Consider the following 12,936-nt stretch of genomic DNA (forward strand, 5'->3'; position numbering starts at 1 on the left):
AAATACTCCAAATTTGGCATCCCCTCAAAATCTGGTGTTCTCTTCAGGCTTTTAGAGCCCCTTAGATTTATACTTCGTAGCGACTGAAATTGCTGCTATTCAAAACACAGAAAGAATGATAAAGAATGATCCTAAAGTAGTAAACGTGTGAAATGAGAAATTGTTTATTTTACTTTGTATGGAAATTACATGCTCAGAAACTAGATAAAAATCATGTTTTATTATTATAAATAAAAGGTAAAATATCTAAAAGAAGACCTTAATCTTAGCATGTTTTATTTGGTGCACATTTAAATTTCCGCTATACTTGATTAGCTGTTCTCATTTACCTTGGACGTTGATGTAGAAAAGAATATGAAACACCATTTTAGGCGCGTGAGTGTAAAGAAAAATACAAAACAATGGCCAATAAGAAAAGTTGTGCCAATTACATATTTTTTTTTGTTTCGTGTTTAGATGCAGAGGTTGGAAATGCAGTTTATTTTATTTAAACACAAGAATCGTAATTCTAGGACAAGACAAAATTGAAAGTATCTCAAATAGAATGGTACCTCTGTTTCATTCCATAAATAATGCAATGAACTCCATCCGAGATCAAGATGAACAAGCCTTCTGGGATTAAAATTTTCTGGCAATAACTTCCAAGGATAATCATGCCACACAAACCAACACAAGTTGTTGGTAAGGTACTCAATAGAGCCATCTTCTGAATCACTTCGGGAAGCCCATGGATAACTCTGTATGCATAATATCCTAAGCCTTTGCATATTTTTCATTGCCTCTTTATCAAAGTTTAGTTGTTCAATATGAGTAAACCAGATTGCTTCCACTGCCATAGTTCCCTAGTAAAAAGATCATGACACAAATTATAACTTCAGGATTTTGCTAACCAATATCACTACTTTCTTACGCCTTGCGTGCAAATTTTCGATATGTTTTGTACTTTTTTTTGCACTTCAAGCTTCTTGAAGAGCTAGTACCATTAGAAAAGATTAAGGTACAATATTAGTTAAGTATTTCTTAAGAAATATGTCACTTAAGAGAAATGCTTTGCGTAATTAATTATATTTTTTAGAAGTTTATTAGACTCAAGTTAAAAAGTTTTTCATGCTATGATTAAATAAAACAGTAATTAGAGTAATTCATAACTTATTAATGTCACGCCCCGAGCCTACACCCTGGGTGGGACCGGCACTCGGAGACCATTGCTGGCCCCAAGCGAACCCTTGTCCTGGCTTTCTTAACTTAGTAGAAACCTAACTCAACAGAATAACTCAATGCAATGCAAGTTACAAAACAACTTAACTTATAAAATCTGGCCACAAAGGCAACTCGAATCTCAAAATAGGATGTTTACATATATACATAGATGAGAGACTCAATACTAATTGACTGACTGTCTATGAAGCCTCTAGAATACTTAGATGGATGTTGGGACAGACCCCGCAACACCCTAATAAAACAAAACTTAAGAGAACAAAATAATTGAGTCCTCCGGAAGCAAGGAGGCTGACCACTGACTTTGGAGTGCTCAACTGGATCAACGGCGTGCTGGATGCTGATCCTGGGTACCTGCGTCTGCATCATAAGACGATGCAGGCCAACTGGCATCAGTACATGGAATGTACGAGTATGCGAGCTGGACCGCTAAACAACAACTTAAGCTTGAAAGGGATGCAAAAGAGAACTTACCTTGGCTCTATTCAACTCATGAATAACTGAACTCAATATATAAAGCAATAAGACACATGCAATATATAAAGCTTGTAAAACTATTAAAACATGACGTCAAAATCATATTTATAATATCATAAAATACCATGCTTCCTCTCAAAGTCTACTTGTACAATGCATGAATGAAGTCCCATACCCCCATCCATACTAAGCAGAACTTATCGAGGAACCAAGCTCTTTCTACTGCTGTGGGAGTTTCTCTAACCGATAACCACCACTATGAAACTAAGTGGTGATACAACGTTTTACCTCACATTGCCCAAGGACCATCCTATACCTTGCCGTGATATAGGACCTTACTATTGCTTAGTGCATCCGCTAGCTTAACTTTCGTGGTCATCTAAAAAGTATGACCCGAGAAATCCCATGTTGGCTACATGGTTCTATGGGGGCTGTGAGTTCTTTGAACGCTCCCCCAATTCGGTGCTCAAGACTACTCCCAAAAATACTTTAGCTCATAAGTGTTTTAAACACATCTTTCTTTAGTTGAGATAATTACTTAAAACTTAGCCCGAAGGCACTTGAAAACTCTTTCTAAAAAGAACAAATCAAAACCATATTTTTAATATGATCATTGATGACTCGGGATATTCATACTGCTTAAACATTGATGGTATATCTAGAGACCATACTATTTAAACATTGATGACATACTCGATTTGTCATACTAATCATATTTTAGAAACTCTTTTGCTAAACTCATCTTTCTTTTTAAAAGAGATAGTGCTCAAACTTCTCAAAACTCTTTTGGAAACCTCAGTTTCCTCTCAACTTAAATGTGAAAACACTTATAAACTTCTTTGGGAAATACTTAGTTCCCTAATTACTTTTGAGAAATGAACTCAACTCTTGACTCTTGACTTAACTCGAAACTCTTGACTTAACTTGAAACTCGATACTCTTTACTTGACTTGAAACTCTATACTTAACTTGGAACTTGAGCCTTAGAATGAAGTGAAAACGTTCAATGAAGACTCTTGAAAACTTTGAAGACTTGCTTGGACTCACTTAACTTCTAAGCTTGACTTCTAATTTCACTTGGCTTCTAACTCGACTCGACTTGGAAACTAACTTCACTTGACTTGGAAACTAATTTCACTTGAATTGGAAACTAATTTCACTTGAATTGGAAACTAACTTCACTTGAATTGGAAACTAACTTCACTTGACTTGGAATTATGAATTCAAGGTGTTTGATCACATGTTATGGAGGGATTCTTGATGTTTAGACGTACTTTGGAGTGTTGGAAACAACTATGAAACATAGGTATAATACCTAGGAACATGCATGAAGGAATGGAAAAGCTTGGTGCTTTGAGAGACGCGGAGCGCCAGACCAAAAACTTTAGAGAGGGCCTGCTGGCGTACTAAGAGGCGCGCCACCCCAAGGGGGAAACTTCAGAACCCCTTTTGGGGCGCCCTGGCAGGCGCGACGCGCCGACCCCTTGCCCAGAAAACTCGACTTTTCTCCCTTGTTTCTCCAACTCTATACCTTCCAAACTTCCAAGGTTCCAACACCAAACACTTAGAACCATAAACCCCTCAACATACAATAGATTATAACTCAAAAACACAATTGGAAAACATGTCCCAATCAACAATAGCTTCAACATCACAATCAACAACAACTAACAACTTCAACAACATATCCAACCTTTTCTCAAAAATAAAACAAGTTTGGTGTGTGGGGGAAAGGATCAACCCACACTAAGGACTCACATACCTTGATAGGGATCACCCCCGACGAAAATCCACGACGGAACTTGCTTGATCTCCTCTTTCTCCTCTTCTTCTCTTCTTCTTTTCTTCTTCACTCTCAAGAACCCTAACTCTTTCTCTCTTTAAAATGGAACAAAATGATCTAAAAATCAGTCCAACACTAATATATAACCAAAATAAATAGCTAGGGAAAAGACCAAAATGCCCTTAAAATTTCCGGACGGATTCCCTGCCAACAGCCCAACTTTCAAAGGGCATAACTCATTCCTATGAACTCATAATTGATCAAACTTGGTGGCGTTGGAAAGATCATTCCACAAGCTTCGCAACCATAACTGGAACTACTCCTAACTCATCCTGAGCTAGGAGTTACGACTGCTCAAAGTTGGCCAAAAATTCACTGATTTCCATACTTAGCCAAATTTCCAAAACTTTAAAATTCTTTCCAAAAATGAAAATTTCCAATTCTAAGCCTCTACAATTATTTCACATTGCCGGATGTTACAATTAACATGAGAGAAACAAACTAGGTAGTGTGGATTTGAAACAACTTAAATGACTTGTGCGTTAGTATATGAAGCTAGAGGAACAGAGTATATATATATATATATCTTTGAAATATGAATACTATTGCATTGTTTAGCTTACTTACCATATTGTCCATCATCACATCTTCGAAATCTTCAACATTCCATATTCTGCTAGGTTTTCCGGAATCTTTTTGCTTTTTCACTATGTATTTGCCCATATCTTCAATCAAGTCATGCATTTCAATTGTATCGTATTTAGAGATGAACACAAGGGATTTGTCAATTAGAACATCTAATCTGTATTCAGCTCCAAAATCACAACTATCAACAATTTGCATGACTTCTTCTCTATTATCTCCTCGGAAGAAACATGTGATATCTAGAAATATATTTTGCTCTTCGGGCTCCAACCCATCATAACTTATTTTGAGTTTTTCAACAATTTCTGAATTACAGCTTTTCTTTATTTGGTCTACCGTTCTTCTCCACTGAATAAGGTATTTCTTATACAGCAAAGAACCCCACACCTTGAGGCCTAAAGGAAGGCCTTTAGCATGATTTACTACCTCCAATGAGAACTTCTTAAAACACTCATCTGGAACTTCTTTTTTGAAAGCATGTTGATTGAACAATTGCATAGCTTCATGATAGGTAATGTATGCACTTTGTATATTGCAGCATCCTTCTCTATCAATTGTCTATTTCTAGTTGTTACAATAACTCTGCTGCCATTACCAAACCAACCAACACCACCTGCTAAATACTCCAAATGATCTCTTTCATCAATGTCATCAAGCACAATCAACACCTTCATTGAAGAAAGTCTGTTCGGAATCACGCACTTCCCATCATACTTATTATTGACGTAATTATCTTTTTTTCTTAACAATTCAGAGAGAAGGGTATTTTGTAAGGAATGGAGTTGATTCTTTCTTGCATTTTCTTTAACATCGGCAAGAAAACAAGCTGCTTGAAATTGATGACATAGAGCATCAAAGATGGCTTTTGCTAGCGTCGTCTTACCAACTCCGCCTATTCCCCAGATCCCTACAATCCGAACATTATTGATTTCTATTTGAAGTAGGGATTTTAGTTCCTCTAAATGAGCATGTATTCCCACAACATCTTGCAAATAAGATAAAAAATGAGCACTCTTGCAAAATTTCGAAGAGATGTGGTCGATAATCTGCTGAATTTTCTCTGATTCAATCCTACATAAATAAGAGATTGATTGTTGACAATGTGAGAAAGTCTAAGTATTAGAAAGTATTTTCATATTTTTAATGTTCAAGAGTGTATTAAATAGGAAACATTATAGCCCAGGGTAATAGAAACATATTATGTGTTTTCAACTCACCCGTCATGAATATTATGTCCTTTTAGATTTGAGGCAGCTGTTAGAGCAGTTCTCCATCCTTGCACCTTCTGCATCCCCTCAACATCATCCTTATACCTCGATTCATGTTTGGTAAATGCTTCTGCAAAGCTCTCACTCTGGTATCGAACATGTGATGGATCCACATCATAGAAGATCGGTATGACTGTTTGTCCATTTTCTTCCTCCTTGCATTCCATGATCTTCACTAGTTCATTCAAGCACCACCTCGATGTAGCATAATTCCTTGAGAAAACAATGAGTGCAACTTGAGACTCTTCGATAGCTTTTAAGAGTTCTCCTGAGATGGAATCGCCTTGCTCTAGCCTTTTATCATCTTGAAAGGTGAATATTCCCCTGTTTTTTAGACCTTCATACAAATGACTCGTAAATGTTTTACGGGTATCTTCACCTCTAAAACTTAGAAAAACATCGTACTTCCATCGAGGACAGTATTGTGAATCACTCGCAAAAGAAGAAGAAGATGCCATGGATTTGGTTAATTTGTTGAAATTTGAGAAGAAAGATAAAAATTGTGTGGATAGATAGAATTGATGACATTTGGGGAAAAAAAATTATATATAGGACAACAAATATGAAAAGTTTCCAGGAAGATGGGTCTACTCCAATTGTATTGAATTATTGCTATGTGGTCCAAAGTAATATGAACACAATGGAAGCTGTCAAGCTGCAAAATTACTAGGTTTTTTTCGAACGCGTCTCCTAGACATTATTTATGACCAACATTGCAAGTTGGATCACTAGACAATTTTCTTTCAGAATAGAATTACAAGATAATTTACCTAAAGAGTAATTAGTAACAAATATTCTACTTTGCTTCTTCTTCTTCAAAAACATGAAAAGAATCAATTATGAATGGAAAAGAAGGAATTTGGTTACCTTGTAGTTCTATTTAAAATTCAAATAGAAAATACTCATTTTGTTTCAAATTTTTTGTTTTATTTTTTTGTTTTTTAGTCCGCTTAAAATAGAATATATCTTTCCTTTTATGTGGTATATAGAGATTAAATATTAGTTATTATAAGTGTATATTTAATTTTTTACACCTTTAGCATAATTGAGAAGAATATTTGCACACCCTTTGCTAAACTCCTAACTCGGCCACGGAATTTATTGCTCCACAAGTACAGACACCAATTTGCTAGGTAAAGTTTCATTTTATGTCATTCTATTGATATCTTTTTATTTTGGGAAAATGTACAAGTACCTCCCCTAGCCTATGCCCCAAATCCCTGAGACACACCTAACCTTTACTAAGGTCCTATTACCCCCGAACTTATTTTATATATAATTTTCTACCCCTTTTCGGCCTACGTGGCACTATCTTGTGGGCCCAACGCATGTTAACAATTTTTTCAAGGATAGTGCCACGTAGGCCGAAAAGGAGTAGAAAATTATATATAAAATAAGTTCAGGGGGTAATAGGACTTTAGTAAAGGTTAGGTGTGGCTCAGGGATTTTGGGCATAGGCTGGGGGGTACTTATGCATTTTCCCTTTTATTTTTAATAAAAACTGCTAGACAGAGTGTCTAGCGGTAAATTTGCTATAAAAAAAAAAGAAAGGTGATTTAGTTCCTTTTGCCAGCAAGATGAATAATTAAAAAAAAAGAAGAGAAAATTCAATATCATAATTCAATGTTTATGATAAGCAAAAGATATGCATGTTCATCTCTTTTGACAACTTTGATTCTAATTCACACAACTCTAGCTCCAACTCCAACTCCAGTGGAATACGTTTGATTCCTAGAAATAGTTCCCTTTGCTCCGTTAGCTTTGTGATGTGAGGTAACTTACTAATAGTTCCAATGCTCATCTGCAATTGGATTTTGGACAGGCTACTCATTAGTAAATCCTAAGATGGTATTCTGGTGTAAGAGAGGTGTCGTGTTACCTTTACTAATATATAAGAGAATGGATTATTTCATACACAAGTTCTTTTGTGAATCTCTTTCTCAGGCAGAGGAAATATATGCCCTTCATATGCAGTGTTACGCGAAACTCCAAGTTTGCACTGCATACAGTAAAACATAGACGTTACTTATTGCTTTCAAAAAGGTTGAAGTCAACAAGCTAGACAACAGACAGACAGCTCTTTAAATTTCAGTAGTTAAATGTAATTAAATACTGAGAGCTGTGTACTCCTTACTGTATCGTTGCAGCTCGATGAGTCCCTTCTTTGTTGACAACATCCACGACTTTAATGATATTCAAGACCTTCATATACATAAATTTTTGTCAGATAAAATATATAATAAGAACTTGTTAGCTACTCCAGCTTCCCTCACTTTCTCACTCCATGCTGCCTCTTTGAGAGAGCATCAAAATTTATATCGATTATTGCATACCCAAGTTCTTTCGTGAATCTCTCTCTCGGGCCAAGTGCCTAGTTGTTCTGTTCACAGGCAGAATCACCGATTTGTTCTCTGTTTCTCGGTCTGCTCTGCATAGGCAATCCAAAACCCAATAAAACTTGTTACAACCTCTTATAAGTAATCAAAATATAGATGTTAATAAGGCAACAGGTAATCACATATTCCTGATCCAAAACGATCACAACATGTCTAATCATGAAGTAGTGCAATTCATCTTTTTGAGCAAAGGGCTTAAAAATCTAGCATTCAATGTTTTGAAAGAAATAAAAAACGTCATGAGTCATTATCTCTACCACATAAAGTGGATCTGCTATCAATTATCTCATGTAATAGACAAGTTAAATACAAAGACTCTTGTTGGTTATACGACTTTTTTCTGTATTTGGGAACTCTTTAATATGGCACTCTTTCTTTTTAGTTTGTTCCAAAAAATAATATGACTTTTCTCTGTATTTGGGAACTCTTTAACTTTAAAACTGGCATGCTCTCATGGAAATAAGAGAAGGACTAACCGCAACTTCACCTTGTAAGAGTAGCACCCCGACCTGAGAGTTGTGCACTTTTTATTGAATCTTTGCAGCTCGACAACTCCAACGTATCTCAAGACCTTCATATACATCGATTTTGTCAGATAAAAAAACAACATAAATACAAGTAAAGAAAACATATAATAAAAGCTTATGAGCTGCTGAACTAGATTGAATCACACAACAAGGATTTATGTGGCCTAATCCAACGTCACATACTTGTTTCCATCTATCCTATCAGTAAACCTCACTTGTCGTTTCCACCTTAGCTAGCTTTTACAAACAAACATAAAATAACTCCTATGACTACCTCTTTTGTTCCCTTAAAAACTGGAGTTGCTCTAAACTCCGTCCTCTGAACTACTTAATCCGCATGCTGGATTGACCATTTTCAGTATTTAACTCCTGCTTCCATCATGTAACATTTGACAGTAGATATCAATGGAGACTACACTTCTTCAGTAGAACTTGTTGGTTGGGGAGAAATTATTTGAGCTCAAGCATTGGAGCAACATTGGATTCCGAAGCTTCTTTTATCCACCTGTTTTGGCATAGTTATCTTGCCATTCATCTGCAATTTATCTATTTGTCAGAAAATGGAAAACGTGATTATATTTTGAAATGAAATATAAAAAGAATGAATATTTGCATACCCAAGTTGTTTCTCAGAAAACATGTTCCCTTCATAGGCAGTGTCCCCAAAGTAGAGCATCTTCCCAACTTGTTGTAACAAACTAATCCAAAATCATGAATAAGAAGAAATAATTATATATAAACAGAGAACACAATTTCATGAGGTATAACCTATATTTAATCTATAATCCCGGGCTTGTGGGAAAGAGCGGCAAGAGTGGCACTTGTACTTGTGACCTTTGTTTCTTAGAAGGGCCATAATTTGTTAGGTAAAAGTTTCATTCTATACCATTTTGTTTAGATTATATTTATAAATTCAGTCTATTTTGATTGAGAAATAATATTTTGTTCCAAATGTGAATTTTAATGGATATCAATAAAATCGGTGTGATATTTCAGGTCCAAATACCAATAATCAATAGGTGATTTAGTTCTTTTTGTAAAAATCTTGATTAAAAATATTTACTCAAGTAGAAATATTAATAAAATAATCGAGATGATAACACTACAATCATAAAATTTGAAAAAGAAAAGAAAAAAGATATAATAAAACTTTACCGTACAAAAACTTTGGATAATCGAGATTATAACATCATGTTCCTTATATCTACTATAAAATTACTATTAGCTAGCATATTTCAAATAACATTTAAGTAGCTTTTGCACTAGAGGCGCACATTGATATGATCAACGCCAATGTAATATGTTATACATTACTCCTACAGATATCAAGTCAGATATATGTTAATAAGAAACGTACATCTAAAATAAGAAACAAACAATATGTACACTCCTATTACTACTACATCTTTTTTTTTCGTTGCTCTAAACTCAATGCTCTGAATTACTTAATAATCCGCCTTCTGGATTAACTCCGATTCATAAGTTGCTTCTATTATGAATATGAATGGAAATTATGCTTCATCAGTAGAATATTTGAGCTCTACACTTGCAAAATTTGGAAGATGGGGTCTACTCCAATTGAATTGAATTGAATTATTGCTATGGGGTCTACAATAATATGAACACAATGGACAGCTCAAAATATAAGTGGATGAAGCTGCAAAGAAAGACTGTACCTTTGAAAAATATCTCCGTTGAATTAAATCATTGCGAGTTAATTCTACTCGGTATCCTTCACCTGCATAGGGACATGACTTAATTATGATTCGAATCGAAATTATAATTGTAATTAACTAATAATTCTTTTCATTTATGGTTATGGACTCACTCTAAGAAAATTGTTACTAATAATTGTTTTGATTCCTTAACTACTTTCTTTGTCTCAATTTATATGTCATCCCTTTTAGTCATTATTCTTCCATTGTTTATGTTATTGAAATTAATCTTGTCATGGTTGGTGCACCAAAGAAACCGGTGGAGTTGCCCGTGTTTCCACCAATTATGGGTAAGCATGTATAGTTTTCTTTATGCACGATTTCAAACAAAAAAGTTCAGACAAAAGCTTAGTGCACCAAACTATCATTTTTCTTAGACTAAAGTTTGTACAATATAATGTGGAAAACAAGAAGGAAGCTAGTGGCTGGAAGTTGCATAGGAGGGATGAAAGAGACTCAAGACATGTTGGATTTTGCGGCAAAGCATAACATAACACCTGGATATTGAAGTTGTGCCAATGGACTATGTGAACACAGCTTTGGAACGTCTTCTGATATTGGATGTGAAGTATATCGTTTCGTGCTCGACGTTGGCAATAGATTGAACAAGAAATGAGAATATTAATGGGGGGGTTCGATTATGTTTGTCACGCCCCGAGCCTACACCCTGGGCGGGACCGGCACTCGGAGACCATTGCTGGCCCCAAGCGAACCCTTGGCCAGGCTTTCTTAACTCATCGGAACTTAACTCAACAGCATAACTCAATGCAATGAAAGGTTATAAAACAACCAATTGAAAAAAAATCTGGCCAAAACGGCAACTCCAGTCTTAAAATAGAATATTTACATATATATACACAAAAGAGAGACTCAAACTAACTGACTGACTGACTGTCTATGAAGCCTCTAAAATACTGAGATGGATGTTGGGACAGGCCCCACAACATCCTAATAAAACAAAACTTAAGAACACAATTAACCGAGTCCTCCGGAAAGCAAGGAGGCTCACCACTGACTCTGGAGTGCTCAACTGGATCAATGGCGTGCTGGATGCTGATCCTGGGTACCTGCGTCTGCATCATAAGACGATGCAGGCCAACTGGCATCAGTACATGGAATGTACGAGTATGCGAGCTGGACCGCTAAACAACAACTTAAGCTTGAAAAGAGATGCAAAAGAGAACTTACCTTGGCTCTGTTCAACTCAAGAATAGCTGAACTCAGTATATAAAGCATTAAACACATGCACTATATAAAACTTGTAAAACTTATTAAAACATGACGTAAAAATCATATTTTTAATATCATGAAAATACCATGCTTCCTTTCGAAGTCTACTTGTGCAATGCATGAATGAAGTCTCATACCCCCATCCACACTAAGCAGAACTTCTCGAGGAACCAAGCTCTTTTTACTGTGGGAGTTCTTTAACCGATAACCACCTCTACATGCTTAAGTAGTGATACAACGTTTTACCTCACGTTGCCCAAGGACCATCCTATACCTTGCCGTGATATAGGAAGCTAATGATACAACGTTTTACCTCACGTTGCCCGAGGACCATCCTATACCTGGCCGTGGTATAGGAAGCTATCTTTACCAAGTGGATCCACTAGCTTAATCTTACGTGACCATCTAAAAAGTATGATCCGAGAAATCCCATGGTTGGCTACATGGCTCTTATGGAGAGTTGAGTTAATATGAACTCGTGTCCCCAATTCGATGCTCAAGACTACTCCCAAAAATACTTTAGCTCATAAGTGTTTTAAACACATCTTTCTTTAGTTGAGATAATTACTCAAAACTTAGCCCAAAGGCTCTTGAAAACTCTTTCTAAAAACAACAAATCAAAACCATATTTATAATATGATCATTGATGACTCGGGATATTCATACTGCTTGAACATTGATGGTATAATTAGAGACCATACTGTTTAAACATTGATGACATACTCGATTTGTCATACTAATCATGTTTTAGAAACTCTTTCGCAAAACTCATCTTTTTCTTAAAAGAGATAGTACTCAACTGCTCAAAACTCTTTTGGAAATCTCAATTTCCCCTCATATTAAATGTGAAAACATTTATAAACTTCTTTGGGAAATACTTAGTTCCCTAATAACTTTTGAGAAATGAACTCAACTCTTGACTCTTGACTTATCTCGAAACTCTTAACTTAACTTGAAACTCGATACTCTTTACTTGACTTGAAACTTGAGACTCTTTGCTTGACTTGAAACTTGAGACTCTTTGCTTGACTTGAAACTCTATACTTAACTTGGAACTTGAGACTCCTTACTTAGCTTGAAACTCTATACCCTTTTTCTCGACTTGAAACTTGAACCTTAAATCGAAGTTGAAACATTTAACGACTCTTGAAAAGCTTTAAAGACTTGCTTTGACTTGCTTAACTTCTAAGCTTAAGTCTTAAAACAAGGTTTAAACATAACTCTCAACTCTACCTTGAATTTGAATTATGAATTCAAGATTTTGATCATGTTAGGAATGACTTTTAGGTGCTTAGAAGTAGCTTAGAGTAGTTAGAATCGAAAGGGAGTGAATGCGCACTTTAAATGAACTCAAACGGGGCAACCGACGACAACTAGATGGGGCAAGTGACCCTGGCGCCAGCCCCTAAACTTCAGAGGTGAGTTTGGGGCTCTGGCAGGCGCGTCGCGCCAGGCCCCCAACCCAGAAATTTCAGCAAGTTTATTTTCTTGTTTTCTCACCTTATTTCACCTAAAATCGAATGGTTTCTTCCCCAAATCACTTAGAATCATTAAAACCCTCAATATACCATAGATTCAACTAAAAAACACCACCGGAAACATACACCAACCAACAAGAAACTTCAACAACACAACCACAAACTTCAACCAACACAACCACAAACTTCAACAAGAACA

General features: G+C 35.9%; 1 protein-coding gene across 1 annotated transcript in view; it reads right to left on the reverse strand.

The window, feature by feature from the left end:
- Positions 1–12,936, reverse strand: part of LOC125843865 (TMV resistance protein N-like) — a 367,653-nt gene that overhangs the window by 247,553 nt on the left and 107,164 nt on the right. The window contains exon 3 of the mRNA XM_049523087.1: positions 5,406–5,586. Within this exon, the coding sequence (XP_049379044.1) occupies positions 5,406–5,586 (181 nt within the window). The remainder of the gene's footprint in view (positions 1–5,405; positions 5,587–12,936) is intronic.

This window comes from Solanum stenotomum, chromosome 11 (genome assembly GCF_019186545.1).
Source record: "Solanum stenotomum isolate F172 chromosome 11, ASM1918654v1, whole genome shotgun sequence".
In the NCBI taxonomy this organism is placed as follows: domain Eukaryota; kingdom Viridiplantae; phylum Streptophyta; class Magnoliopsida; order Solanales; family Solanaceae; genus Solanum; species Solanum stenotomum.